Source organism: Micromesistius poutassou, assembly GCF_964030765.1.
Source record: "Micromesistius poutassou genome assembly, chromosome: 15".
In the NCBI taxonomy this organism is placed as follows: Eukaryota; Metazoa; Chordata; class Actinopteri; order Gadiformes; family Gadidae; genus Micromesistius; species Micromesistius poutassou.
The window spans coordinates 2,787,633-2,813,602 of record NC_140285.1 but is presented as its reverse complement, the minus strand read 5'-3'; the positions used below and the strand labels follow the sequence as shown (position 1 = coordinate 2,813,602).

The following is a 25,970-nucleotide window of genomic DNA, read 5'->3' as shown; positions in this document are numbered from 1 at the left end:
GTAAGAGTTTAGAGAGGGAAACCCGGTTTGCTCTTGCTGCTCTACATAAACCAGCACTGGATTGGGACCGTACTATATGTGTGCATTAGAATATCGGGGTTAATTGGCACCCAGGGGTGCCAATTAATCCACCCCCCATCTTCACGGCCCTCTTGGTGAGGGTGATAAGTTAGGGTAGTATAACCGCACCATTAAATGAACCATGAAGATTGAGTACACAGCCACAATTGAGGCCTGATCGTCACACCCATCACAGACAGGAAATGCAGGTTTTTATTTCATTAGTACGGTGGTTGAAGGCGTTGTACCGTGGCAGAGCCTAACACCAGGGTGCCAAATGGGAACTCAACAGCAAAACCAAGAACACCTGATGAGGATCAGTGTTAATACACCGTAACAAATTTAAGATCTGCTCTGTATTCCAGTTGGACGCTCTTCAAAAACACAAGTCAAGACAAACAAATACAAACGACAAACAACAATCAGACAAATACAAAAAGGCACACACTAGGTTATTATATTCACGGTTTAGCTTTATTGTATTTACCATGATCCACCTTTAATGCTTAATTATATTTAGATATACTTGCAATTACAGACATGTCAATGCATCAATCATAGATATACATCATTGTGGTTCACAATAAAGTCAAGCAACCGTGGTGGAAAACAAGTGCTGGCAATTATGAATGAGGAGATCCACCAAGGCCCAAAGCCAGCAGCCTACAGCACCCAAGGCCACCTTTATATCCAGGAGTTATACACTAGCAATTAACACAGTGAATACATCGTACAGCCCGATATTGCCAAAGTGCACAAACAGACGCGTTCGCCGCTCTAAACCGATGGCGCCATCAGGCAGCTGAACGTGGCGCGCCGCAGGGTTTGGCCGCGTGCTGGAGACGTGAGGCGTCGAGACCTGCTGCTGGTCCCTCTGTACCGTTTAGCACTGTACACTGAACTGTACACAGCTAGAGAGAGAATGGGCGGTGTCTAACGGGACGGCGGCCCCTGAGGAGAAGAGCCAATGGTAGCGGAGGGGGGGGGGGGGGCTTTATCCCTTCTTGTTTTTGAGTGTGGGTCGGGCAGCCGGGGAGGGAGGGGAAAGATGGTGTCTTGAGATGAACGAGTGGAGAGAGGAGGAGGAGGAAGAGGGTTGGTGGTGATGAAAGGCGGGTCTTATGAGTCATTGACGGACATGTTCTCCACGCCGGCGGGCAGGTCCTGGGGGTCTTGTTTCTTCTTCTTGCCCCCCTCCTGCTTCTTGGCCTTCTTGGTGGTCTCCTGGTCGATGGGGGCCGGCTTCACGAAGCGGATCATCTCGGCCATGCCTGTGGACGGGAGGAGGGGGGGGGGGGGGGCGGGTACAGGTCAAACAGGGACAGGGTGTGTAATGTACAGTGATACAACATACACTCACGTTTCTGGTGGGTGTGTCTGCTCACACGTTTCCATGCAAGTATAGGGAGACCATGGGTCTGGATCTAAGAGGATAACCAATCTCTACTCCAGCCGAAAAAGGCCTACCGATTGACCCTAACTGCCAGCTTGAGTTCTGGGTTCGCTCTCCTAGCTGTTCTTTAAGGGTTGACTTAAAGAACAAGGGGGGGGGGGGGGGGGTAGACTTCACAGTCTAACCCCCTGATGGATAAATCTCCACGTTGCACGTATTACTCCACTGGCGGACAGCAGCGTACTGCTGCTGGCAGTAGGGGGCTGAGGATCAGATCAGATGCTACTTCATCAGCACCAGACGGCCGCGGCGTGTGAGGGAGAGGGGAACTCACCGGGAGGCATGAAGGCGCGGAGCGGCTCTGGGATGACGATGCCCTCCTCCGTCTGGTAGTTCTCCAGGATGGCACACATCACGCGGGTGGTGGCGCACATGGTGGCGTTGAGCATGTGCACGTATTCGGCCTGCGGACGTTGACGAACACACACACACATTTAGGTTTCCCATTCACTCTTATTAAAGGCTATGTCCACACAAATGCAAGCATATTTGAAGATGTGTTGTTTGTGACATTCAGTCAATGGAAAATAGGGGCAGTGTTCACCAGTTATTGTAAAAAAAAAGAAAAAAAAAAAAAAAAAAGGGGTTGTTTGATACATCCCCATCTAGTGTACATTTGGTGTAATGACACCGTGCATTGAAGAGCCGTTTCCAACATTGACGCATTTGCGTGTGCATTCGGTATGAGCACCAATCAGGAAGAAGCATGCCGACAGCCTCCAGACTCTCGGTGTGTCCGCGGCCTGTGATCCCCCACCTTGTCCATCATCTTCTTGGTCTGGCCGTAGCGGATGCGGAGGCGGCGGGCCTGGTAGTCCAGGCAGTTGGAGCAGGACACCAGCTCCCTGAAGGCCCCCGAGCCAGGGAACCAGGCCTCCAGGTCCAGCTTCTTACTGGCTGCGTGGTTCAAGGCACCTGGACACCACACACACACACACACACACACACACACACACACACACACACACACACACACACACACACACACACACACACACACACACACACACACACACACACACACACACACACACACACACACACACGTTACTTTATAGCAGTAGTGGTTCCCTAAGACACACTACAACCACAAGTTCAACCGTTCATCTAAAAAAGCACAAATTGTCGTTTTAATTAGCGTTTCGAGTTGTAGCGTTTCAAGAACTTAGGTCAACCCTGGTTGTTGCTTTTTTTAAACGTGGTTTATTAATAAAAGTACCTGACTTGACCCATAAATACATGCATGAATGTGTAAACAAGGTGTGTGTCCGGTGTTTGTGGCTATCACAAGCGTTTGTGCATGTCCTACCAGAAACAATGTTGACGATGCGGTAAGGAATCCCCAGCGACTGATAGAACTCCTCCGCCGTACCGATCATCTCATCAAAGGTCTCCCAGGACTTGCCGTCGTGCGGCGAGGCGTAGATGAACTGCTCGATCTGACAACAAATCAACGGGGCAGGGCAGTGTCACTTGATGTACGAGTCATCAGGCAAACACACAAGACATGCTTCACTCAGGAATGTGGACTATATATGAGGCGGGGCTGTCCTCCCGTCGAAACCGCTCGTTGGGTTCAATCCAACCGTTTAATCTCTCATCGACCGTGTCGGTGGTTTGCGTCTTGACAGATTTGGGGGAATCGGATATGATTGTAATATAAAACGTAGTGTATGAAGTGGTACGGCATATAAAAATCCACAGTAAATCTAAGGATATCTACAACCTTCAAACTTTAGAATCCGTCAAATGAATGTTGACTACAAAAGGAATGGAAAGGTAGTCGAGAGGAGTAAACTCGGGAGTAATGATTGATGACTATTGTGATTCCTTTCTATAGCTTACAGAGTCTCTCTCTCTCTCTCTCTCTCTCTCTCTCTCTCTCTCTCTCTCTCTCTCTCTCTCTCTCTCTCTCTCTCTCTCTCTCTCTCTCTCTCTCTCTCTCTCTCTCTCTCTCTCTCTCTCTCTCTCTCTCTCTCTCTCTCTCTCTCTCTCTCTCTCTCTCTCTCTCTCTCTCTCTCTCTCTCTCTCTCTCTCTCTCTCTCTCTCTCTCTCTCTCTCTCTCTCTCTCTCTCTCTCTCTCCTAGGGGATCGAACCAGCAACCTTCCGGGCACCAGCAAACCCGCTCTACCTCCTGAGCTGATGTCGCCCCCTTGTCTGAGTGACACGATATTGCAACGCGCCAACTCCATTCCCCCCCCCACCCCCCACCGACCAAGTGGAACCCTGACCTTCTCGAACTGGTGCACGCGGAAGATGCCGCGCGTGTCCCGGCCGTGGGAGCCCACTTCCTGCCGGAAGCAGGTGGAGAGGCCGGCGTAGCGCAGCGGCAGGTCCTCGGGCTTCAGCCACTCGTCGCGCAGGAAGGCGGCGATGGGCTGCTCCGAGGTGGCGATCAGGTACTTCTCGTCCACCGAGTTGTCGTCCGACTTCTCGCTGCCCTTGCCGATCACCTGGGGGAGGGGGAGGGAGGGGGGGACTCATCAATCATCAATCAATTTGATAAACGTGGTCCAGGCTGGTGAAGGTTTTCAGTGCTCCGACATAAAATGTGCTTAAAATTTGAAAAAATTTGGTGTGATTTTAGGTCACACCAAATAATAGGTCACAACTAATATTTTTTTATCTACAAAAAAAAATGTGCTTTGACATTTTATTTAGCAGATGCACTTTTTTCACACTGCGCCTTTAATTCTTTGTTTTCTCCTCATCGAGAAGGTAGGTGGGCGGGGGCAGGTGGGCGGTGCTCGAACCCATAACCTTTCGGGCCCCTTGTTAACGAGGTAACCATCGCGCCAACACTGCCCAAACCTGTTCCAAATATCCCACCAGAAGCAGGCCCCAAACCTCATGGGGCCCCTTCATGTGAACAGGAGAGAGAGAGGGAAGTGGCGGGGGGCCACGCCCACACACCTTGTAGAGCTCGTCGTCAAACTGGCTGAGCTGGGCCACCTCCTGCATCACCTCCTTCCTCATGAAGAATGGGGTGTACAGCGGGGTGTACTGCTTGGCGTGGAGGATCCTCAGGGCGTAGTTGATGAGCGCCTGTTCCAGGAACACCAGGGGTCCCTGGAGGTGAGGTGAGGCGAGGCACACACACACACACACACACACACACACACACACACACACACACACACACGAAATACCAGGATGTAATGCACAGGCATCTCTACAGGTTGGGACGCCCAAAAAACAACCAAAGGGCCAGAAGCAACGATAAAGGGAAAAAACATTTGAGGAAGACCCCCAGGCCATAAAGATGAAAAATGCATGTGATGTTGTATGCGTAAGTCACCAAAATCAATCTCAATTAGAAATAAGACACGTATACACAAGTCTTTACCTGTACATCAGAGCTTCAATGCAACAAGTATTAAGCATTTATCGATTTGCATGCCACCTAAAAGACTTGATGAGGGTAATGCAAGTGCAATGTACAAGGACAAGTATGGACCTGTACATCACACAGTCCATAAATCAAACTGATAATATACAAGCATAACCTTGTTTCAGAGAGACAAGTATGTACTTTATCACCATTACAACAAACATTCAGTCAAATCAAGTGCATACATGCTCCATGCTATTTTGATGCAGGTCAGACAGTGACACACCGTGACAAGAGGTCACAACTAGACACAGGTCAGAACTAGGGATCGACCGATATAGATTTTTTTAGGGCCCATACCGATTTCATCAGCCTACATCATAAAAATGACACAATAATGATAACAAATGATACAAGTCTCAATTGAAAAAATGAACTATCTATATTGGTTCTGACTAGTGATCGATCATATCGGCCGGCCGATATGATTGATCACTAGTCAGAACCAATATAGATATTTGCGTTTTTGACGTGTATCGGCTGATTTTTTTCGCCGTTTAAAAAAAACATGATTTACAGACAAGTTCAATAAATGTTCCTTTTTTAAATTGAGACTTGTATCATTTGTTATCATTATTTTGTCATCACCTGTGTGCCCAATATTGGTGGCACACACACACACACAGCGTACCTTCAGGAAGTAGCCCCTGCTCCCGGCCACGATGGCGCCCTTCTCCCCGTCGAAGCCGTCGATCATGACCACCAGGTCCACGTGGGAGTACTTCTTCTGCACGCTGCAGTCGCCCCAGGTCCGCTCCACCTTGTTGTCTGCGTCCTGCACACACACACGCACACGCGTTAAGTCCCACTGAGGTTCATTCAAGCGACGTGCGTTATGAGCGGTGGTGGTTCAGGCGGGCTCACCTCGTCGTTGCTGATGGGGACGGACGGGTGGAGCAGGTTGCCGATCTCGCGGAGGTAGTCGAAGCGCTGCGCCTCCAGCTTCAGCCGGTCGACGTCGGCCCGCTGCACGGCCTCCTCCACCAGCACCCGCACCGCCTTGATCTGGGTCACCGTCAGAGCCTGCACACACACACACACACACACACACACACACACACACACACACACACACACACACACACACACACACACACACACACACACACACACACACACACACACACACACACACACACACACACACACAGAGTCAGGCCTAAAGCACCACATCAGGGCAGTGACACACCCACCCTTAGTCAGGCCTAAAGAACCACATCAGGTTCTGTAGGCATCTACGTCTACCCTGAGTCAGGCCTACAGCACCACGTCAAGCAGTGACACATCTACCCTGAGTCAGGCCTACAGCACCACGTCAAGCAGTGACACATCCTAGTGACAGTCCTACCCTTATTAAGGCCTACAGCACCACATCAGGCAGTGACACATTCTAGTGACACCGTGCCCACAGAACCCAATTAAGTAGTAACATCACCCTTAATAAGGCCTAGAGAACTAGATCAAATAGCACCTGCACAGGATTTGTGTGTTGTGTGCACACTTCAATGTCTCCCAAAGCATGCATACACTATTTATTTAAGAATACTTGTAATTCTATTTACATCCTGACAGGAATTTATAAATCAAGAAAAAAAAAAAAAAAAAAAAAAAATCGAGCTAACTCTGGCTGGTTTCTCCAAATTGCCTACCGTAGCTTTAACTGGTACAGCGTTGCTTAAATACTGCCAGGATTGCAGGTTCAATTCCAACTGGCACTATTCTTGCAAGCACTAGCAGTATGGCAAGATGCAAAAGGTCTACATTTATCCATATCAGCCACCAGTGCCCCTCAAAGCACTTCACCTGCATTCTATGCATGTATTGAATACGGTCTATTACTATCTATCCCAAAGTTGTCAGTGCAAGTAGCAGAGCAAATCATTATCAGGACTTGACTGCGATAAGGTGAACTTGAATCCTACAAAGTCCTCGATGCGGTCTGGGTTACCCTGGAGGTAGAGGTCCTTTAAACGTGATACCTGCCTTTGTAAACACGGCGGACAGCCTGTGTGTTTGACGGGTGCTTCATACATACACACACACTTCTCTTTATAGCAGTAACAACAAATGATTGAAATTTATGACATTATTGGTCTATTTTGTCCATTCATTTCCTTCCAGTGGTACTATTTATGAGCAGATACCATTATTCAAAAGTCACCGTGAACCATACAGATGTGTAGACGTCATTTAGGAGCTCATAATGTGCGCATGTTGCTCAATGCAGTGTGTGTCGTGCAGTCATACCGATAAAGTTTCAGCCGACAGAGCCTCGACGTTCTGAGCGTCTTCTGGTACAGAGTCGTCCTCTCCGACGGGTTCCTTTTTCTGCATGCGGCGATGAGAGACAAAATAAGTCACTGCTTGAAATGATGCAAATATCACACACCCCCTTTCCAGGAATGGTTAGTCCCTGGACGAGGGACTCCCTCTTCTGCGTTCCTTTTCAAGGTTTCGCCACTCTGGGTTTGGAGGGTTTTGTATTTGCTAGGGCTGTAACGATATGTGTATTCGTACCGACATTTTTCAGCACGGGTTTAACGGTTCGATGCACTATTCATTGTGTTTATCCTCAATTGTATTTGATGAGTTGATGAGTCTTTTCATTTGTGTAAGACATTTGTTTGACACAATTTAATGAATCAAATCAAAATCAATCAATCAAATCAATCAATCAATCAATCAATCAAAATAAAATCCTTATGAGACCACAACTGTTTTAAATGTATATAACCTTACAGAACTATTGTTTTTGCTTTTTTCATTCCATAAGTCTTAAAGGATGTTGTATGATGTGGGCATGTGAGGCCTTTTGAGAGTGTATCAACTGCGGTGTATCAAATGGCTATACAAATAGAATTGACTCGACTGCATTCACATAAACTCTGTGACAATGGAAATCCCCAGTTTACACGTTAAAAGGTGATCATGTATACAGAAAAACCAAAACACTGGTGGTTTGACTTGGGTGTGTGTGTGTGTTGACAGTTTCCACCTTTAAGACCGTACCTTCATCTTCTCTCCGATGCTTTTGCTGCAGAGATTCTTCATCTTGTTCAGGTTGTCTGCCGTAAAGCGGCCTGCAAGGAACCAACATCAAATCACTGCAGTGGTGCATTTCATATTGAAGATGCGATTCTAAAGTTGGAACAGACGCGCCCATGTTGCACTGGGCGTAGATATCAAGGTGGCATTATTAAATGAAATAACTTTCTTTCTCATACAATATACCGCATCTTTCATTGTTTTGATACCCCTCATTATAATCCCATCTATAATTGTAAAGAAACGTAATGCTATGTCGATGCAGTGCAGGGCTAGGGTGAGGGTGAGCAGTGCTGGGGCTGCTGGGGATTGCATCAGATACCCGGTGCGAATAGGATGACGTACCGGTCGGTGCTAAAGCTAAGCGCTACTATTGAGACCTGTCAAAATTATCCGACGGGACTGTAAAACATGCCAATCTGTGTGCGAGTTCAGCGGGTGTAAATGACTGCATGGCGACTACGAATTACGGCAATTTACAGAGAAATCGGTGTGTCTGTTCTGATTCAATGTATGGCTAACGGTAGCTGTTAGCGTTAACGATAGCAACTCCTGCAGGAAGTGGAATATAATTGGACACTTACATTTTCTCCATTCTGTATCTGCGGCGATGAGTTTATCTACGAGTGTCACATCTTTAAACCTCTTCCTCTGTGTCTCTCTGATGAGTTCGGGGTCACCCCCTTTATCGGTCCTGAACTGGTCCAAATCGAGCACCATCTTTCCACGTTGCCCGTCAAGAGAAAGCAGCGCAAGGAAGCGGCGAGGAAGGCAAAGGCAAGGGTTGCCAGATTTCCGCTCGAACCGCACGTATTCCCAGATAATTATTTATGAGGCGCTAGCACATAACGTGTTTTTTTCACATATATATTTCACATATAAAATGTTAAGTAGATAATATTTAATATGTTGCATTTAGGTATGCGATAAGTCTGTTCACTTTATGGCTTGTTTCTAAAGTTTTTAGGAGTTTCTAAAAAAAAAAAAATTATCCACGAGGGCAACGCAGCTTGCATCCAGCGCTCGGAACCGCAATGGGAAGGTGTTCAGCCGCTCCATGCAGGAATAGAAAATAAAAACAAAGTCTTGCTTTTGATTTTATTTGTTTGTATTTTTTAATAACTGTATACAATTACCGTCAGATATGAACATGAAATGAATATTACAAAAATATATGTATATGTTTAAATAGCTCAAACTAGTAGGCTACAAATGTAGGCCCTACAGGGTTTTTAGACCGACTGGATGAGATAAGCGTCTGTCAGCTTTTACAGGGGATAAGATGTGCGCGTTTCACATTCAAATAGCCGACTTATCATAACTGGCTTACATTAAGATCACCATTTCAAATCATAAAAATTCATAACAGTTGAATAGTTCGCTTTCACACAACATTCTCACACCGTAAATACACAATTGTACACGCACATTCTTACTTGATTATATGACCGACACAGGCGAACTTTTATTGAAAATACACAGCAATATAACTGTGTTATATATATTATTGTTTAAATGCCTTGAGTACACAAGAGAGCTTATGAGGAGGTTATAAAACGTTGTACATTGCAAGCATATAGCACAAAATGCACAAAATACTATTTTAACCACAGGAATAAATCCGGTCTGGGGGTAAAAGGAGGGTGCACTGTTTTGCACCAGAGAACTTCGGCAGGTATACTGTAAACTAAAGATGTCCCAGCCATCCTTCATTTCTTTATTTTTATAAACCAGCTTCAATAATACCTTCAATACCTTTGCATGGGCGCCCTCCCAGCCACTAGGCGGACATCCCCGTACCGAGAGCATCGGCCCGGGGTTTCTCACACTTCTATGGCGCCACAGTCTTCCTTCCCCCTTTGTCCCTCCTCCTCCTCCTCCTCCTCCTCCTCCCTCTCCTCCCCCTGCCCCGCCGCCTCTCCCGCCAACCCGGCCTCCGCGATGGCCCGCAGCAGTGCGGCCCCCGCCGGAAGCCGGGCCAGCCCCGCCCGGGACAGGTGCTCCACCTCCAGGTAGCTGCCGGGCGCGTGCAGGGCGACCCCGTGCAGGTGGGAGAAGAGCAGGGGCAGGTCCCCCGGCAGGCGGTAGCGGGACACCAGCCCCAGCTCCAGGGGGATGTCCGTCTCCTCCGAGTGCGGGAAGACGGCCGCCATGTACTTGGACAAGTCTTTACCGCGGGCGCGGGCCCGGCCCACCTCCTCCCCGATGAGGGCCACGGCCGCCAGGCACATCAGCCCTCGCTCCTCCTCCTCCTCCTCCTCCTCCTCCTCTTCTTTGTTGTGGTTCCCGTCGTTGCTGGGGCCGGGCGTCCTGGGAGCCGCGGGCCGCTGGTTGAGGCCCCTGGAGCAGAGCACCATGACAAAGTCGCTCTCCTGGAGCTGCCTGCACAGCCAGCCGATGGAGCCTTCCTCTGCCAGGCTGAGCGAGTCCCAAAGGTCCAGACACACCTGGCAGAGAGAGAGAGAGAGAGAGAGAGAGAGAGAGAGAGAGAGAGAGAGAGAGAGAGAGAGAGAGAGAGAGAGAGAGGTAAGAGGTTAAGATAGAAAGATACAGAGAGTGAGACAGAAACACGACACAGAGAGAGACAGAGAGCGAGAGAGACAGACAGAGAGAGGGAGCGATAGAAAGAGAAACAGACACAGAGGGACAGACAGACAGACAGCGAGAAGGCAAGGTGTGAAGAAGTGAATCTCTGTTTCATGTTTTCTTCTTAACATTTTGTTATGGTTGGCCATTGTATCACACAAACGGTTTGCGTGGAGAGCTAGTGTCTGGTCTACCTTTGTGGCCATGTGTTGCTGTACGAAAGCCCCCAGCTGCATGACAGCTCTGACGTGGGCGGGGCCTTCCTTGCCACAGTAGCAAATCAGAAGGCGGGGCGGAGCCACACGTTCCCCTGGCAACAAGGTGAGTTCCTCCTGTGTGGTCTTGTCTTGATGTTGTTCCACAATAACATCTGCTCCGAGAACAGACAAAACTGGTTATGTGCAGTTTAGTTCCGCCCCTTGTTGTTCTGTGTGTGTCAATCACAGACACATTCACAGAGGCAGCTTTTAGTTGTTAGCGTAAACGACCACATGACAAAAAAAGAAAAATAATAAAGTAGCAGAAGTATTTTAAAAAGCCATTAAATAGTCATAGACTAGACATAAACATAGACATAAACTTCAAAGACTAGTCTGAAGACAAAAACAAAAACATTCCAAATATTCATGATTTAGAAAAAATAAAAATAAAAATAGAAAACAGGTCTTTGCAACAGGTCTAGCCAGCAGTGCCCCCCACCCCTATTCCTGGTGCAGTCACAGATGTGCCTTTATTTTTTACCTGATTTCAATTTAACTTTATTGTTATCATACCAGGAAAACCCAACCGAATGCAGCAAGCATCCTCACTTACAATATCACGCGGTATGGTTTTGACATTTTGTGGACGATCCCTGGCCCAATAGTTTCACCATGGATCTATACATTCCATTCTACCCGTTCTCATCGAACCGGACATTGCAAAGTAGCATAAAGTGCAGGTTTATATTGTGTTCTGGTACCTGGCTTCAAATCCGCCTTCTTCTTCCACAGGTTGGGTCTCCTGCAGAGTAAGAGCAGCAGGATGACAGCCAGGACCACCAGGAACAGGGCCAGCGGAAGGATCAGAGCCAGGGGAGGGGGGCCTCTCTCGCCCGCTGCTGCGTCTGCATATAGGACACGGCTGTTGTTAACATGGCAGGTTGTCGAACAGCGGTTACTATGCCTCGATGCCAAACAAAACAGAAGACCCCTCTGGCTCTTACTGTGCAGTGTGCACCCCGAGAAATGTACGTTCAGTATATAATAAAAACATCCGAGGCGCAAGATAACAGTTTTAATAAAAAAATGAATGCATGTGAAAGTGCCTTGGGAGCTGTAGGGAAGATTTATGAGCTGCATTTGATGTGAATCTGTTAGAAATGATCACATCCTTCAGCTATTCATGAGTAAAATTCTCTTTGAGAAATCAGCTCCGGTTGATTGCACGCATGTGATGTGTTTGACCCCACGTTTTTTTGTTCGGCGGCTCCCGGCTCCTTTGTGAACAATCAGGGCCCTCCCTCCTCATGGGTTCGGGGGGATCCATCTTGCCTGTCAGTCACAGGTGCGTGAATGCGTTGATAATGGCGGAGACTACAGAGGGAGGGTAATTGTCTGGGTTGTCAACAAAATCTACATTAAAAACCTGGGTCTGCTGGTTCAGCTCTTCCTGCTCTTTCTCTCTCTCTTTCCAACTTTCACATCTCACCAACAGCAGCTTTGAACCGTTGTCATGTTCCGTCTCTCTCCGGATTATCTAGATTAGGTTGACTGGGGTTTTACCTTGCTTCTCCTGCTCCACCTGAACGCCAAAGGAGGCCCTCACTGCATCCACCTCATCCGCTGCGATCTGTGGGGACGACAATGAGAACAAGCATTCAGGGTTAACTTTGCTTACAGGCCACTTTTATCACAACGATACACACCTCATGCATACAGAGACACAAACGCATGCACGCACACATTCAAACAAACACACACACACACACACACACACTCCCATGTGTTACTTCCTGGACACACACACACACACACACACACACAGCAAACAAAGTACAAAGGTTTGTATGTTTTGTAAACATTATAAACATTAGAAATATATATTAAGATCCAAAAATAAATTAAAAAGTTAACTTTATTATCCGTTTAGTTTGATCATAATGACAGGTTGTACCTCACAGGTGTAGTTAGTTCCTTCTTGCAGGCCCTCTAGGAGGAAACTGCAGTGAGTTTGGTTTTTAGAGAAATCCTACAGAAGGAGAAAGATGAAACGCAAAGTTGTATTTAGCATTTACTTGCTTGTATCTAAACACATCACTGATCGCTAGCAGACTTGTTTTGAATTGCACTTTATTTGTATTTTTGGATGTTTTGACTGGACGCAACATTTATCTTCCTTTTTCTACATGCGACCAGTGTGTGGTGGTGATGGGTTGGATTCAACTTGGCTGGACTTACTGGTGTGATGCCCATGTAAGTCTTTCCTTTGGGTCCGTAGCACCAGGAGAAGTATTTCCTGACGCCCAGGGTGGGCGGGGCCAGGTTAAAGGTCACGATGACCTCCGCTCCCCGTTTCTTCAGCACGATCTGTTCAGGGTACCAGTCTACAAGTTCCACAGAGCCCCCAATGAGCCATTAAAAACAGAATAGTTCATGTTTTGAGGCATACATTTAATTGAAAAGTCAGCAGCTTTCACTGCTTGCTTTTCATTTAAATTTGAATTCAAATTTTTCCACAATAACACAAAGGTCTGAAGCATATAAACATAATTGAATTTCTTTTAAGCATATGTTATCAGTACATCCAGACGTAAGAATGATTGCCGGTTCCTAAAACAGAATCATATAGATTTCTAGCGTACCTCTCTTGCAGTGGTCCATGCCATGCTTCTGAGCGCACGCTATAAATACATGAAACACATTGTTATGAATCGCATGTATGTTCCACGGTTGCTAAATTACATAAAACACACACATTGTTGATAACACATCAGAAGCGATGGAAATACAACTTTAATACATGTGATGTAAGAACAGTACACCAGTACTCAGTACCATCAATACAGTAGGCGTGAGTGGTTGTGTTGAAGCAGAGCTTCAGTGGCCTCTTACTGCGCGTGGAGAAGATCTTGGTGTGGTAGAACTTGTCCCATTCCTCTGGGACAGGGATAGCCATGACGGTGACAGCGTACTGGGCCCCCAGGTCAAGCCCGGGGAAAGGGTCCGAGGTGTATTCCTGAGTGTCAAACCCAGGTCAGTAACCCGACACACTACAAAACCACTTTTTTGAAATGCCCGGATCTGTGTTTTTACTGCGTAGCCATTCAGCCTTTAGATACTTTTGTCCAAAGGTGTTAATAAATTGAACAACACCTTTTTGTTTTTCCTTTTTTTATACTTCAACGTCATTGTAATACAGGCCTGGGTGCATAACATTTATCCTTTACTCTTTAGCGATTCTAGCTAAAGGCTTTGTTCCACAGTTCCTCATGATGAACTTGAACTGAAGCCTGACACGAGGAGCGTGAGTCATTAACATGCAAGCCCCTGGCTGGGAGACAAACAGACTAACCCCGAAACTATCGTGCATTAAATTTCATTGCAAATCATTAATGTTCCCTGTAATTCATAGTACTTGGAAAGGCGTGTTGTATAGCCTGCAGTACATGTAATGTCCGCCCCTTATTATGGTCTCCTCTGAACCTAGTGAGTTTGATAAATACCGTAGCGCTAGGGCAAACACCCTCAACCCAAGTAACTCCCAATGTGAACCATTGATATCAAACAAAGGATCGTCCAAAGAGGATCAAATATGTTGGTTTTGACTTGAATGAGGTCATTTCAGAGAAGAAATATGAATGGAGATAACGGGAAGAGAGATATAAGGGCGATAAACACAAAGGGAGAAGAGAAGATGAATTAAATATAGAAATAGAAGAGAGAGAGAGAGAGAGAGAGAGAGAGAGAGAGATCCTACCAGCTGGGAGTGGGAGGGTGTGAGAGAGAGGTTGCGTCTGAAGAGGAAGAGCTGACAGGTGGTCTTGGCCCCCCCGAGAGCCTGCAGGGACACCTCGAAGCCTCGCAGGAATGCAATCCCTATGAGCACGCATATACACACACACACACATACACACACACAGGGGAATACACAAACGTATATACTGTACCTATCGATATTCTTCATAACAGCGTGCAAGAGATCTGCGTCTTTAGTCGTTAAAATGCCATAAGAGGTTCGTTCAAAGCATTGCGTCATGCACGCGATTTTATTTGTTTCTTCTCGTGCACTAAACTAACTGAAAACACACACTAATTAAAAGATGTAACAGACGAGTCACTTAATTGAAAAAATGCTTGAGTCACTATTTAAGTAAAGCTACACTAGGTATCATGGGTAAATAGGCCTCAATGCTACGTTTTTGCATCGTAAGATAAGATATCGTAAATGAATTCCAGCCGGGAAATCGGGAGCCGATCCTTTACGGATAATTCATAGATTTCAAATTGAACCAGTGAAATGTGTTTGTGTGCCAGTCAGAGCGAGGTTTAGGAGTCTCACCGTAGAAGCTGGGCTTCCAGGAGACCACCACGCTGTCCGTCTCAGAGCTGTTGTCGGGCAACAGCTCCACCTTCACGTCCTTGGGGCCGTTGACGTAGTGCTGGCACTCCTCCTGCCCGAACAGCTCACCACACTGCCAGGGGATACAACCTTGAGGGAATTCACAGTGCAGTGGTTAGGAGGCCCGGGTCCTAGCGGAGAGGTACTGGTTTCAAGTCCCCATATTCACAGTTTAGCAGTAGGGTTCTTAGAGCAAGATGCCCTAACCTGCTCCTTAACGACTTGTATCTGAATTCACTGTCTAACCCTACCTGTCCCTTAACAAAGTCTTTTTGGATGATATCATTCAAATCATTTCACTTTAGAATTGTAGAAATTGTAACATCTGTTGTTGATGGTACATTCTATTCTATTTATTTTTGTCCATCCTTGTTAAGAAAAGGATGGTGACCAAATCCAATTGCAGCTGGCGGCTATGACTTCATACTGGGCCATGATGACAGGAATTTGTTTATTGTTGGGGTGTACACACCTAACTCGCCATAATATCGGGTTTATCTTGTTTTTTTGGAACCTTACCTGTGACCACGTAGACAAACGTAAAGAGCATGTTATAGAGAGCAAACACATAGGCTCCAAGTCAACACCGGCTAAAGGTAGGTGCACACACTGCAGACACACACTGCAGACACACACCGCGCACGCACGCACACACACACACACACACACACACACACACACATACACATACACATACACACACACACACAGCACACTGCAGACACAAATATAGTTCCCTGGTGGGAGAATTGAGGCTGGACTTCATCAAGTGGGCCAGCCCTTTTAGTGTTTTCTTCAAGGGTGGGGGGGGGGGAGTTGAACGGGGAAAGTTGAGCAGACACTTTTATCCACAGACTTACAGGGATTCATTGTTGTAATCTTTCTCCACCGTGTGTGTGTGTGTGTGTGTGTATTTCCTCTCTCTCTCTCTTCCTCTGGTACTATTTTCATGGTATTGTCATGATGTATGATGTCAATGTTTAGATCTCTGGGTCAGACGGTCACAAAACGGGGCCTGTCATACCCTTTGAGAGTTATTTGGTTTAACTGCAATTGGCCTGATTCAAAACATCAAGGAGCAGGTGAGGGGGAGGGCATCTCGCTCCAGGGGGCCTGCGGGAAGAAGGCACAAACGGCGGCGGGGGGGGGGGGGGGGGGGGGGGAACAGATCTCACGTACTTCCAAACGCAGCACGGGGCTGCACGCCCAGAGTTTTCTCCACATCTGCCTGTGTGATCCGGCAGTACTCACAGCCGTCTCCTCCCTGGTTAAAACAACGTATGGTCACGAAAACATTTCAGTTTGTTTCCATCCATTCATTAAACAGCTGGACACACTCAACATCAAACGTTGAACCTCCTCAATAGTTCTCATTATGCTTCCCTTGTGCATGCTGTTCTTTTCTTTTCGGTGTTGTTATTATTTGAGAATGACAGCGAGAATGAAACCAGATTTGATTTCCTTTGTGTCAACGCATGCTCAGGCCAAGAAATAAATGGGAGCCTGATTGCGGTGTAGGATTAAAGTTGGACCGCTTTTGAGAACCCAGTTGGGTTCGCAGTGTGATTCCAGTGTTGCAGTGTTCCGAAGCAACGCGACAAAAGCATTTAGTGTCAAGTTTAGTGCCTGCTGATCCATGTGTTCAGACAGAGGCCCTTCTTTCACAACGAATAATAAAAACTAATGACACAGGGTAGCAGAAAACAAACGCATAAACTATAAAACGATGCATTCCAACCATGTGGAATGCCTCTCTCACCAAATTCTTTAAACTACTTTTAGTTACTGTTATTATTCTCTTACCTAGCTGCTTGATGTCATTTATATAAATACATTCAATGGCACATATATGTATCTTTATACGTTGTTTCATGTACTGTTCTTCAAACAGTAGTGCGGTGGGCTCAGGACTCAATGAAGAACCACGGCGTACTTCATGACACAACCCACGACACACACACACACACACACACACACACACACATGGACACCATCACACATGCAACTGGGTCTGCCAATAGACATGCAACTGGGTCTGCCAATAGACAACTCCATTAGTCACACAACAAGACGATGAGCACAAACCACACATTGACCAATGATCAATGAAGCCGTCTGTAGACTGAGGAGTGGCAGCGACACAAGAGGCTCATCCTCATTATAGTCCTAAGCTGCTCATCTTTCAGGTTTTTGAAGATGACAGGCGCGAGATGCCCCAGGCAGGAGGCCGGTGGGGGGGGGAGGGGGGGGGAGGGAGTGGGAAAGGGAGAGAGAAAGAGAGAGGGGAGGAACATATAGAAGGAAAGAGGGGGAGAGAAGATGAGGAGAAGAGGGGGGTGGACAAATAGAGGGAGAGAGAGGGAGGGACAAAAAGGGGGAGAGATGTAGGACCCGCTGGAAAGGTTTGTGATGTTGGTGTTTACATGTGTACATAGTCTAATTGGGTAACTGTCAATTCAGACAGTTATTTGTGTGAGCCTTATCTGTGTGTGTGTGTGTGTGTGTGTGTGTGTGTGTGTGTGTGTGTGTGTGTGTCTTTTGTGTGTGTGTGTGTGTGTGTGTGTGTGTGTGTGTGTGTGTGTGTGTGTCTTTTGTGTGTGTGTGTGTGTGTGTGTGTGTGTGTGTGTGTGTGTGTGTGTGTGTGTGTGTGTGTGTGTAATCAGGATGGGATGGGATCAGGAACATACATCTGAAATTGATCAACGACCCATCGCAGCTCATCAAAAAGTGATCAGTTAGTTCTGCAGTTAAAATTCCAAAGTGATACAGATTGATTGCTTTTAAATCATTTTTCAATGGAAAACCGAATACCTAGAAAATGGGCCGAATAAGAACATTTCTGCCTCAAATTAATCAAAAAAATAAAATGTTTTGGAAAATAAAATGGGAGGTTTAAAAGATGTGGAAGCTGTCTTGGATTGAGTGCCATCAGAGTTCATATAACAGGTTGATTTCTGCCCTGCTGTGGAGGATATAAATAGAAGTCTTCCTGGCACATGATGGAAAGCCTTGTATGTGAAAACAAACAAAAGAACATGGACTCTAATTTGTATATTTGCTCTTGTAGTTCATGTTTTGAGCGCTGCTGCGGACGTTTAATAAAAAATTATTTATTTGGTGGATGTGCATCATTGGTGACCTAAGATGAGAAAGAAACATTACCCAGTTTCCAGTTTACCGCTAAAGAACCAAGCATGAGCAATTTGAAGTCCTTCCCATTTCATTTTTAAAACCTTACTTTCAGAAATGCTGTTAAATTCATGAATATTGCGAATAGAACGAAATGAGGGGACGAATCAAAGTCTAATTATATAAATTGATACATTATAAACATGTTTACCATTTGCATCATGTGCTCACCTTTCAATTCTGCTACTCATTATGTACAAATATTTACGTTAAATATAAATGTAACAAATATATATGTTTTGTAGTTTGTTTGTTTGAAATTTGCATATTCTTATTTCGACAAATATGGTTAAGCTTTTCTGTTCTATTGCCCAATACCGCTGCCGTGATTTAGTCCTGACCAGCTGTGAATGCATATCACACACATAGCATGCATTAAATGCATCAACGTCTTCACTTATTCTTTGTAATCCGTTTGTGTTTGAATAAAAGCTATTTGACAGATGTGTTCAGATCAATATGTTATGTGAAGGCCACATGGTCTGAGTGATAAATTGGGCTGTCCACGCCTGTGTGTGTGTAGGTGTGAAAGCCATGCCAGGTGACGACAGGAAAGTCACCGTCTATAATTAGCTGGAGGTGATACTTCCTTCGAAAACATGCGTCTCGACTTTCAAAAAATTCTATAATCCATAGAAATGAACGCATGAACTTCTCAACCTGCAGTCATACACTTTTTTTTGCGTAGAACCATTTCACAGACTTGACATTCCCATTTGATGAACACCAATCTGTTTCACGACGATTCCCCTTACCTGTTGCACACACGCCAGGCTGCAGTTCTGGGGCGTCATGGCAACAGTAGTGGTGGCGGGGGCGGCGGCAGCCAGGACCTCCGGTGCCCAGAGCGGACGTCCCACCATCAGAACAAGCACCAGAGTCAACATGCTGGGGGGGCATCTGGCGCACCACGCTCCGTCCCGCACGCACATCCCCGAGCGGTTCGTTACCGGGGTCCGGTGAAACGGGGAAAAAAAACAAACAAATCAGTCGATCCCGCTCCTTCTCGCCATACGTCCGGGGACGGTCAACTTGACCCGGTGTGTGAGGTCTGCGTGGGAGCGGGAGGGGACGCGAGTGGTCGACGGCAGCAGCGGCAGGAATTCCAGTGCCTCTGAGGTTTGCGTGAGAGCGAGAGAGACAGACTGGAGGGGAGGAGGCAGTGAGGGACGATGGGAGTGGTGACCTTAGGCTACACAGGGAGGCGGGGTTCCTTGCCTCCTTGCTGTGCGTGTTTAAACACTCTTTACCGCGACTTGCAGTATCGGCTCGCTGGAAGCAGAAATCAAAGGACGCCGTTCAGGATCTCCGTCGAGACCGCAGGAGGACGTAAGGCCACACACAGAGGCAAGAATCCAACGGACCGGGTGGAAAGGTTTATTTTATTCATAACAATAAATGACAGCCAGATACATACAGTCATTACACTGGATAGTAACAGCATGGGCTATGTACACAAAATTCTTCCTTGGTTCCGCAAGGGGAGGGGATGGGCGAACTACGAACTATCGACCAAGTCCAGACCCACCGGTGGTGGCAATTTAGCGGGATGGTGGGAATGGATATGATTCTCGATACCTCGACACCAAAATAAAAAAAAAAACTCTTAAAAAATGTAAAGACCTCGTAAAGACATCGTGGGGGACACGGTAATAAAATAGCATGTACAACTGCGCCCATTCCTCGTCGCACATCGCCAGGGTTTGGAGACCACAGCCAACGCCACGGTATCCCCTCACCGGATCTGGAAGACAAAGCAAGGAGGAATGCCGTCAGTCCAAAGGATTCCAGCCCAGGGCCACAAATTAGTTAGGGGGCTTAAACACACCTAAACAATTGTCTTGTGGTGGCGCGGTTGGCTCGTCTATTTTACTTTAAACCAGAGGACACTCACAACGCTGCAGGCACTACGAATGGAGCAACAGCAATAATGTGCAGCCTTGGTTCTTTTTCATTTCGACTTGGTGTTTCTGTTGATTAGCAATAAACCCATTTGGTCACAGGATCAAATGAAAAACATCTGTTTCTGTGACCACACGATTGCATTACATAGTCGTAGACTGTATTTCGATGAGCGCTTTCACTTCCTCACTGCACCACGTCGGGCCGCGAGGGATTTTTAAATCGAGAAAAATTGTTGGAACGAGCACCTCACACCTCACACCAACCGTCTTCGAGGAAAACGCTCCAGGATTTTTGGCAAGGAGGACTGATCGCTAAGATGTTTGGGTCCTGGGAATGCATGCCAACAATAAGAAGCTAATGTACGAGTAGAAACAGAATGCATGCCATCAATAAGAAGCTGATGTATAAATACGTGAAGAATAATATAATAGTGGGGCTGCACGTAGCATTGGAAGCAGATTCATCTGTGAGTAAATGTTTCCTTTGCTCTGTTCTCATCCTTACATCCTTGTAACAAGAACAACTGCATAATTACCACTTTTTACACATCCCAACCCCAACTGTTTTGCAGTGACAACCCACTGGAAAATCTGACCAGGAAACAAACTGCAGGGGAACCGTGACCGATAGGCTAACACGTAGCAGCTCTCCGCGCGTTTTGGTGCAGAACCAAGCAGGGGAACCGTGACTGATGTGCCAACACTAGGCCCCCCTCACCGTGTACTTGTCCCACTTCTTCTCGGGGTCGTAGGGCTCCCAGCGACTGGCGGGGAAGATGTGCTTGTTCTTCTCGTACCAGCTCCTCAGCACCACTTTGCCCGCGTGAGACTGGAGAGCGCCGGAGAACCGGGACAGGAGAGAGAGGAGGACAGGAACGTGTTACAGAGCAGCAGCTGGAGAACATCAGGGAGTTATAAAGGCCTTGTTGTTCAAACACATTTCGGTATTGCTAGTTCAGATTAATTCAAACACTAAAGGCGGACATGTTGAACAGGAACCCAAACTAAACAAATTAAACTGTCAAAATATAAATGTTAAATCATGACATCGTATCACGACATAAAGAATCGCAATAACAACAACAACAGATGGAAAATAGCCTTCTGGCTAACTCTGGTGCATTTACAGAAATGTTTAATTAATGTACACTGTCCCTGTTAAAATAAACCAATAAAAAAAAAAATATATATATATATTTACAAAAATGTCAATACATATCGTTTTGCCACTCAAAAATCGTAAAAAATAATAATAACAATAGTATAATAATAATAATACTGCATTGTGGGGTCTACCCCTCGTTGACAGGCGACCGCACCTCGTCTTTCTCCACGGTGGCGTCGTTGACCAGGCGGATGTCGTCGTGGACGTCGAAGCTGAACAGAGGACCTGGGAAAAAGACACAGACCAGACCCTCCTGATCACACACAGACCAGACCCTCCTGATCACACACAGACCAGACCCTCCTGATCACACACAGACCAGACCCTCCTGATCACACACAGACCAGACCCTCCTGAGCACACACAGACCAGACCCTCCTGAGCACACATGCATCCCCAACAGTCCTGCCGAGCCCAGGGTGAAGCTGTGGGACACTCGTCATGCTCTTCACTGAGTATTTACTACCGTGTCTTTCAGCAGACTGTTGTATCCAAAAGGGCCGACCTCGTCTTGCTTAAGGAGGCCTTCCTGTTAGACTGCACATTGGGGATCAAACCCATTGACTTCTGCCTGGCTGGGAGTTAAAACAAACCCACACCACCCCTGACTACACGCTATGGATGTGTCAAAACCTGAACTCACCTGACTTTCCTCTGGCCTTGGTAACAATGAAATCATAGAAACTGTGATGCTGAGAAAGAGAGAGAGGGAAGCATATCATTACTGTCACCGTTACGATACATAGGATTTACAGACACGGCGTCAATTGGTCAGGAATGCGGTTGATACCGTTCCCATACGGGCTGCCAAACCGTTTACCACCTCTCCGTTGGCCGACGAGGGAGCCGCTCACTGCCGCCAACCGGTCCGGCCAGAAGGCGTTCAAACATTGCGCACGCGTCAATCATGGAGAGTGTTTGTTTTGAAACGGGCGCGCCTGCCAAGTACGTACGTGAGGGATTATCAGGTCCTCTTTGATGTACATGAGCTGCTCCACACCGGCGGACCTGTGGCGGAACACAAGTCGTCCCGGTGAGGACTGACACTTCTGGCACGTCGGTGCTTGCGGGGAGTCGACTTGGTGGTCTGGTGTCAGGGTGTGATTTCTTTTTTTAATTGGATTCTGATCCGAGTGGATCTGAGTTGTGCTGCGTGTGTAATTATGTGGGTGTATCTATATAGAGGGTTTTTTGTGTGTGTGTGTGTGTGTGTGTGTGTGTGTGTGTGTGTGTGTGTGTGTGTGTGTGTGTGTGTGTGTGTTTTTGTATGTAGGGGAATAACATCTCACCCTCGAGCTGCACGGATGCGTGAGACAGAGAGGCTGACTGTGATGGTGTCTGCAAGGTTTTACACCTTTTGATTTGACATTGGTTTGGAGGTATATTATACTGCAAGTGATTTATAAGACGGGCCGTGTACAATGAAGTGTCAGTATGGGTTTGTTTCAGGAACAATAACTGGAACACTGGAACTGGAGCTTAGAAATTGTTTGATCGATTTCCAACAAGCGCTTTCATTGGCAACAACACGGACATAAACACACACGCGCAAACGCACACACGTGTTCTGACCTGAGCTCGCTGAAGTCCTTCCGGAGGACCTCCAGGGCGCGCTGGAGAAAGTTCTGGATGGTGTTGCCCTTCTTCATCTGGGAGGGGAAACGTTGCAACGTTACTGCACATTCATTCAGCGGTTGGCCTGCCCAGCATCAGGTGCCATGTTGGCGGCCATGCTTTCATTAAGTCTATGATGTAGACGAAGACTACAACCGATGACTCTTCTCATTGTCCCTTGAAATGATTGTTCCAAATGATAATTTTAAAGAAATGCGTATTTGTAACCAATTCACTTCATAATTAATATTAACCAGTATTCAAGCAGCCAATGTTATTTTACTCGATAAATGATTAACAAAATGTTTTAGGATTAACAACAAAACTTAATTAAATATGTTTAATATCTTTCAGGATCTATTACTGGCTTTCTCCTCTTTGCTATGGCTTCTACCAGCAGCTGAAACACCATAGTGGTAGTGGTGAGTCTTTTCTTATGAATTCTCTGCATCTCTCACCTTGACGGTCTTACGGTGACCTGATCCATCCCAGTAGCTGAACGTGATCTCAATCTCCTCACCTGAGGGTGAAGACAAGGGGAGGTCAAGCCTAATAACATGTAATCATTCAATATGAGGCCACACACAGTTTCATTGATGGATACATCTATGTGTGTGTGTGTGTGTGTGTGTGTGTGTGTGTGTGTGTGTGTGTGTGTGTGTGTGTGTGTGTGTGTGTGTGTGTGTGTGTGTGTGTGTGTGTGTGTGTGTGTGTGTGTGTGTGTGTGTGTGTGTGCGCGCGCGCGCGCGCGCGTAGCAGGAGCATCAATCTTCTGCCCTACCATGTTCCAACTGCCGTGTTACTAACCTACAATTGAAGCATACTGTAAATAAAGTGAGTTGTTTAACTATAGATTATAAACTATAGAGTCTTTGCTTGTACCTTGTTACTCCCTAAAACACCCCCTAGTGGTTATCCATATTGTTCCTTATGTTTGTCCCCGCCCACTCAGACATGGCGATGTCATGACCTTAGGTTGCAGAGATGAGTGAGAGACTGAAGTGAGCTGGCAGGGCAGAGGTGCCTGTTATCACTTGTTAACGGCTAATCATGAATGGATATGCAGAGGAAGCACTACAGCCGTGTGTGTGTGTGTGTGCGTGCGTGCGTGACTCACTCTTAATCTTCTCCTGCTTCCCCTCCCACTCCTGTCTCAGCTCCTCCCGGAGGCGGTTCTCCTCCTCCTTCAGAAGCACAATTCATCATCCAATCAGAGCACAGAAGGAACAGCTCGTCGTTAGGCACACCGTCCAATAAGAACAGCTTTTCGCCACTAAAAATCGCCTTCAGCCACGTTGCTCTTTTTCATCGAAACAGTGAACGTATGTGACGGATGTTACCTCTCGGTCGCGATCGGGCAGGAAGCTGGTGTCCACATCCGGGTTCTTCCCCAGCTTCTTCTTCTTTGCTGGGAAATCTGTCAAATTCAAGAAACAAAACCGTATTGTCAAGATGAGAAACCGAGAAGAAAAAAGGGGGGGGCCGTTAAAGTGAGGAGGCACCAGGACATGAACACCCACAATCCTCCTCGTCTTCCTCCTCCTCCTCCTCTTCTTCTTCCTCTTCCTCCTCCTCCTCTCCGTCGCCCTCTCCGTCGTCATCGGGGTTAAACGACAAGCTGGCGATCTTCCTCTTCTGCTCCTCCTTCCTCTTCTTCTCCTTTTGTTTCTCAAGCTTCCTGATAGTGGCAACCATCAAGAATGAAATATTAATCGCACATTTAAAAACGCAAAATCCGACCTATACATTACGGTAACAGCTGACTTCAAGCTGTCATCTACATGAATCCACCTTAGGGTCATTCATAAAAAACAGACCTGTAATTCAAAATGTATAGTGGGGGAAGGGCAACTCATGATGAGCAATACGTTTTTTTCTTCTTAATGTGTGTATCATACATTTTCTGTATAATTTCATTCTGATTTCAAAAGTTTCTAATTTTTTAGTCATTATGCTGTCCTGTGCTTTATGCAGCGAAACTCATCTTATGTCCCGTTCTTCAAGCAGTGACAAAACGGTGCTTATTTCAGTTTATCTTCACTTGCTTGTCTGATAAAACAAGTTTTTACTTGTGATGGAGCATTTGAGATTATGGTTGATCCTTTACAGACTAAGTCATTGACAAACAACACCAATCTCTGAACAGTATAGTGAGCTGCAGGGGAGGCGACTGACAGCATGAGTTCCTTGGACTGCTCCTTCTTGGCCAGCTGTTTCTCCCGCTCCTTCACCAGCGCCTCCTGCTTCGCCTTCATGTCGTTCAGCGTCACCAGACCTGAGCAAGGCATGGCCGGAGAACAGGATTCAAACCAGCACCCCCATCCCATGCTTCATAACAATGACGTATATGTCAGTAGTGTGTAGCCTATACAGTTGATATAATGACCTAATTGTCCAAAAATGTTAAGTGTAATAACAATTATGATGTTGGTGTATAAACAGTTACACTCGTGATTATATGTGTATGGATGTTTGTTTTGGTGGATTGTGCAATTTATTTGGGAAACTTTTGGAAACCTTATTACAGTCTTGTATTTGGCAACCAGATTTCCCATTTGGGATGGATAAAGTCATATTTAGCAAAAGGTATGTTGTGTGCTTGTTCAGGTCGATGCATTTAGCCGGTGAATGTAAACCAATGAGTTACACCGGGTGCATTCGTGGCTTTCTCCTCCGGAACGTACCGACGGTGCTGGACTTGAGCTCAGCCTCAACTGCATCGTAGTGGGCCGAGAACTTCTTGTCAATGTTGGACTTCACCATGTTGTCCTGCCGAGGCCAAACACAGACGGTGAATAGGTAAACAAGCAAAAGCACACACACTTTCCCTCTAGCATGACATTATGAATTAACAGCCGGCAACTATACATGTTATTAACCTAAATGACTATAACCCGCTATTTCTTGTGTCAAGTGACAAACTGATTGTTTGTCAGACATAATCAATGGTATTTGTGTGCCCA

The 25,970-nt window shown here is 46.4% G+C and overlaps 3 protein-coding genes across 3 annotated transcripts in view; all 3 read right to left on the bottom strand.

The window, feature by feature from the left end:
- Positions 1–496: 496 nt before the first annotated feature.
- Positions 497–8,706, bottom strand: sars1 (seryl-tRNA synthetase 1). Its single transcript, XM_084479089.1, has 11 exons — positions 8,535–8,706; positions 7,915–7,985; positions 7,153–7,233; positions 5,770–5,928; positions 5,537–5,680; positions 4,428–4,583; positions 3,746–3,967; positions 2,823–2,952; positions 2,271–2,428; positions 1,788–1,917; positions 497–1,331 (listed from the first exon to the last, which is right to left on the bottom strand). The coding sequence occupies exons 1-11, from the start codon at positions 8,668–8,670 to the stop codon at positions 1,180–1,182; spliced, it is 1,539 nt and encodes a 512-aa protein (XP_084335215.1). The 5' UTR covers positions 8,671–8,706; the 3' UTR covers positions 497–1,179.
- A 1,067-nt stretch (positions 8,707–9,773) lies between these two features.
- LOC311359713 (interleukin-17 receptor D) lies at positions 9,774–19,256 on the bottom strand (the record flags this gene model as incomplete). Its single annotated transcript, XM_084479765.1, has 13 exons — positions 9,774–10,397; positions 10,731–10,906; positions 11,498–11,641; positions 12,300–12,366; positions 12,691–12,765; positions 12,975–13,120; positions 13,379–13,417; positions 13,572–13,752; positions 14,494–14,612; positions 15,076–15,208; positions 15,650–15,654; positions 16,315–16,399; positions 19,080–19,256. 13 exons carry the CDS (start codon positions 19,254–19,256, stop codon positions 9,774–9,776), a joined length of 1,971 nt encoding a protein of 656 aa, XP_084335891.1.
- A 431-nt stretch (positions 19,257–19,687) lies between these two features.
- The window catches only part of fam50a (family with sequence similarity 50 member A), a 6,841-nt gene continuing 558 nt past the window's right edge, over positions 19,688–25,970 (bottom strand). Inside the window, exons 2-13 of the mRNA XM_084479092.1 lie at positions 25,692–25,776; positions 25,183–25,282; positions 24,528–24,685; positions 24,348–24,424; positions 24,125–24,191; positions 23,466–23,527; positions 22,966–23,042; positions 22,347–22,401; positions 22,037–22,085; positions 21,548–21,618; positions 20,947–21,057; positions 19,688–20,068 (exon numbers count right to left, since the gene is read on the bottom strand). Coding sequence (XP_084335218.1) covers positions 20,060–20,068; positions 20,947–21,057; positions 21,548–21,618; positions 22,037–22,085; positions 22,347–22,401; positions 22,966–23,042; positions 23,466–23,527; positions 24,125–24,191; positions 24,348–24,424; positions 24,528–24,685; positions 25,183–25,282; positions 25,692–25,776 — 921 coding nt within the window. The 3' untranslated portion in view covers positions 19,688–20,059. The remainder of the gene's footprint in view (positions 20,069–20,946; positions 21,058–21,547; positions 21,619–22,036; positions 22,086–22,346; positions 22,402–22,965; positions 23,043–23,465; positions 23,528–24,124; positions 24,192–24,347; positions 24,425–24,527; positions 24,686–25,182; positions 25,283–25,691; positions 25,777–25,970) is intronic.

Excerpts from the sequence above, each read along its gene's own strand:
- sars1 (XM_084479089.1), bottom strand. The coding sequence starts at position 8,670 with ATGGTGCTCGATTTGGACCAGTTCAGGACCGATAAAGGGGGTGACCCC. Across the intron at positions 4,584-5,536 it reads GCAGGGGCTACTTCCTGAAG|GGACCCCTGGTGTTCCTGGA; the intron begins GTACGCTGTGTG and ends CCTCACCTCCAG. Across the intron at positions 1,918-2,270 it reads CCAAGAAGATGATGGACAAG|GCCGAATACGTGCACATGCT; the intron begins GTGGGGGATCAC and ends CAACGTCCGCAG.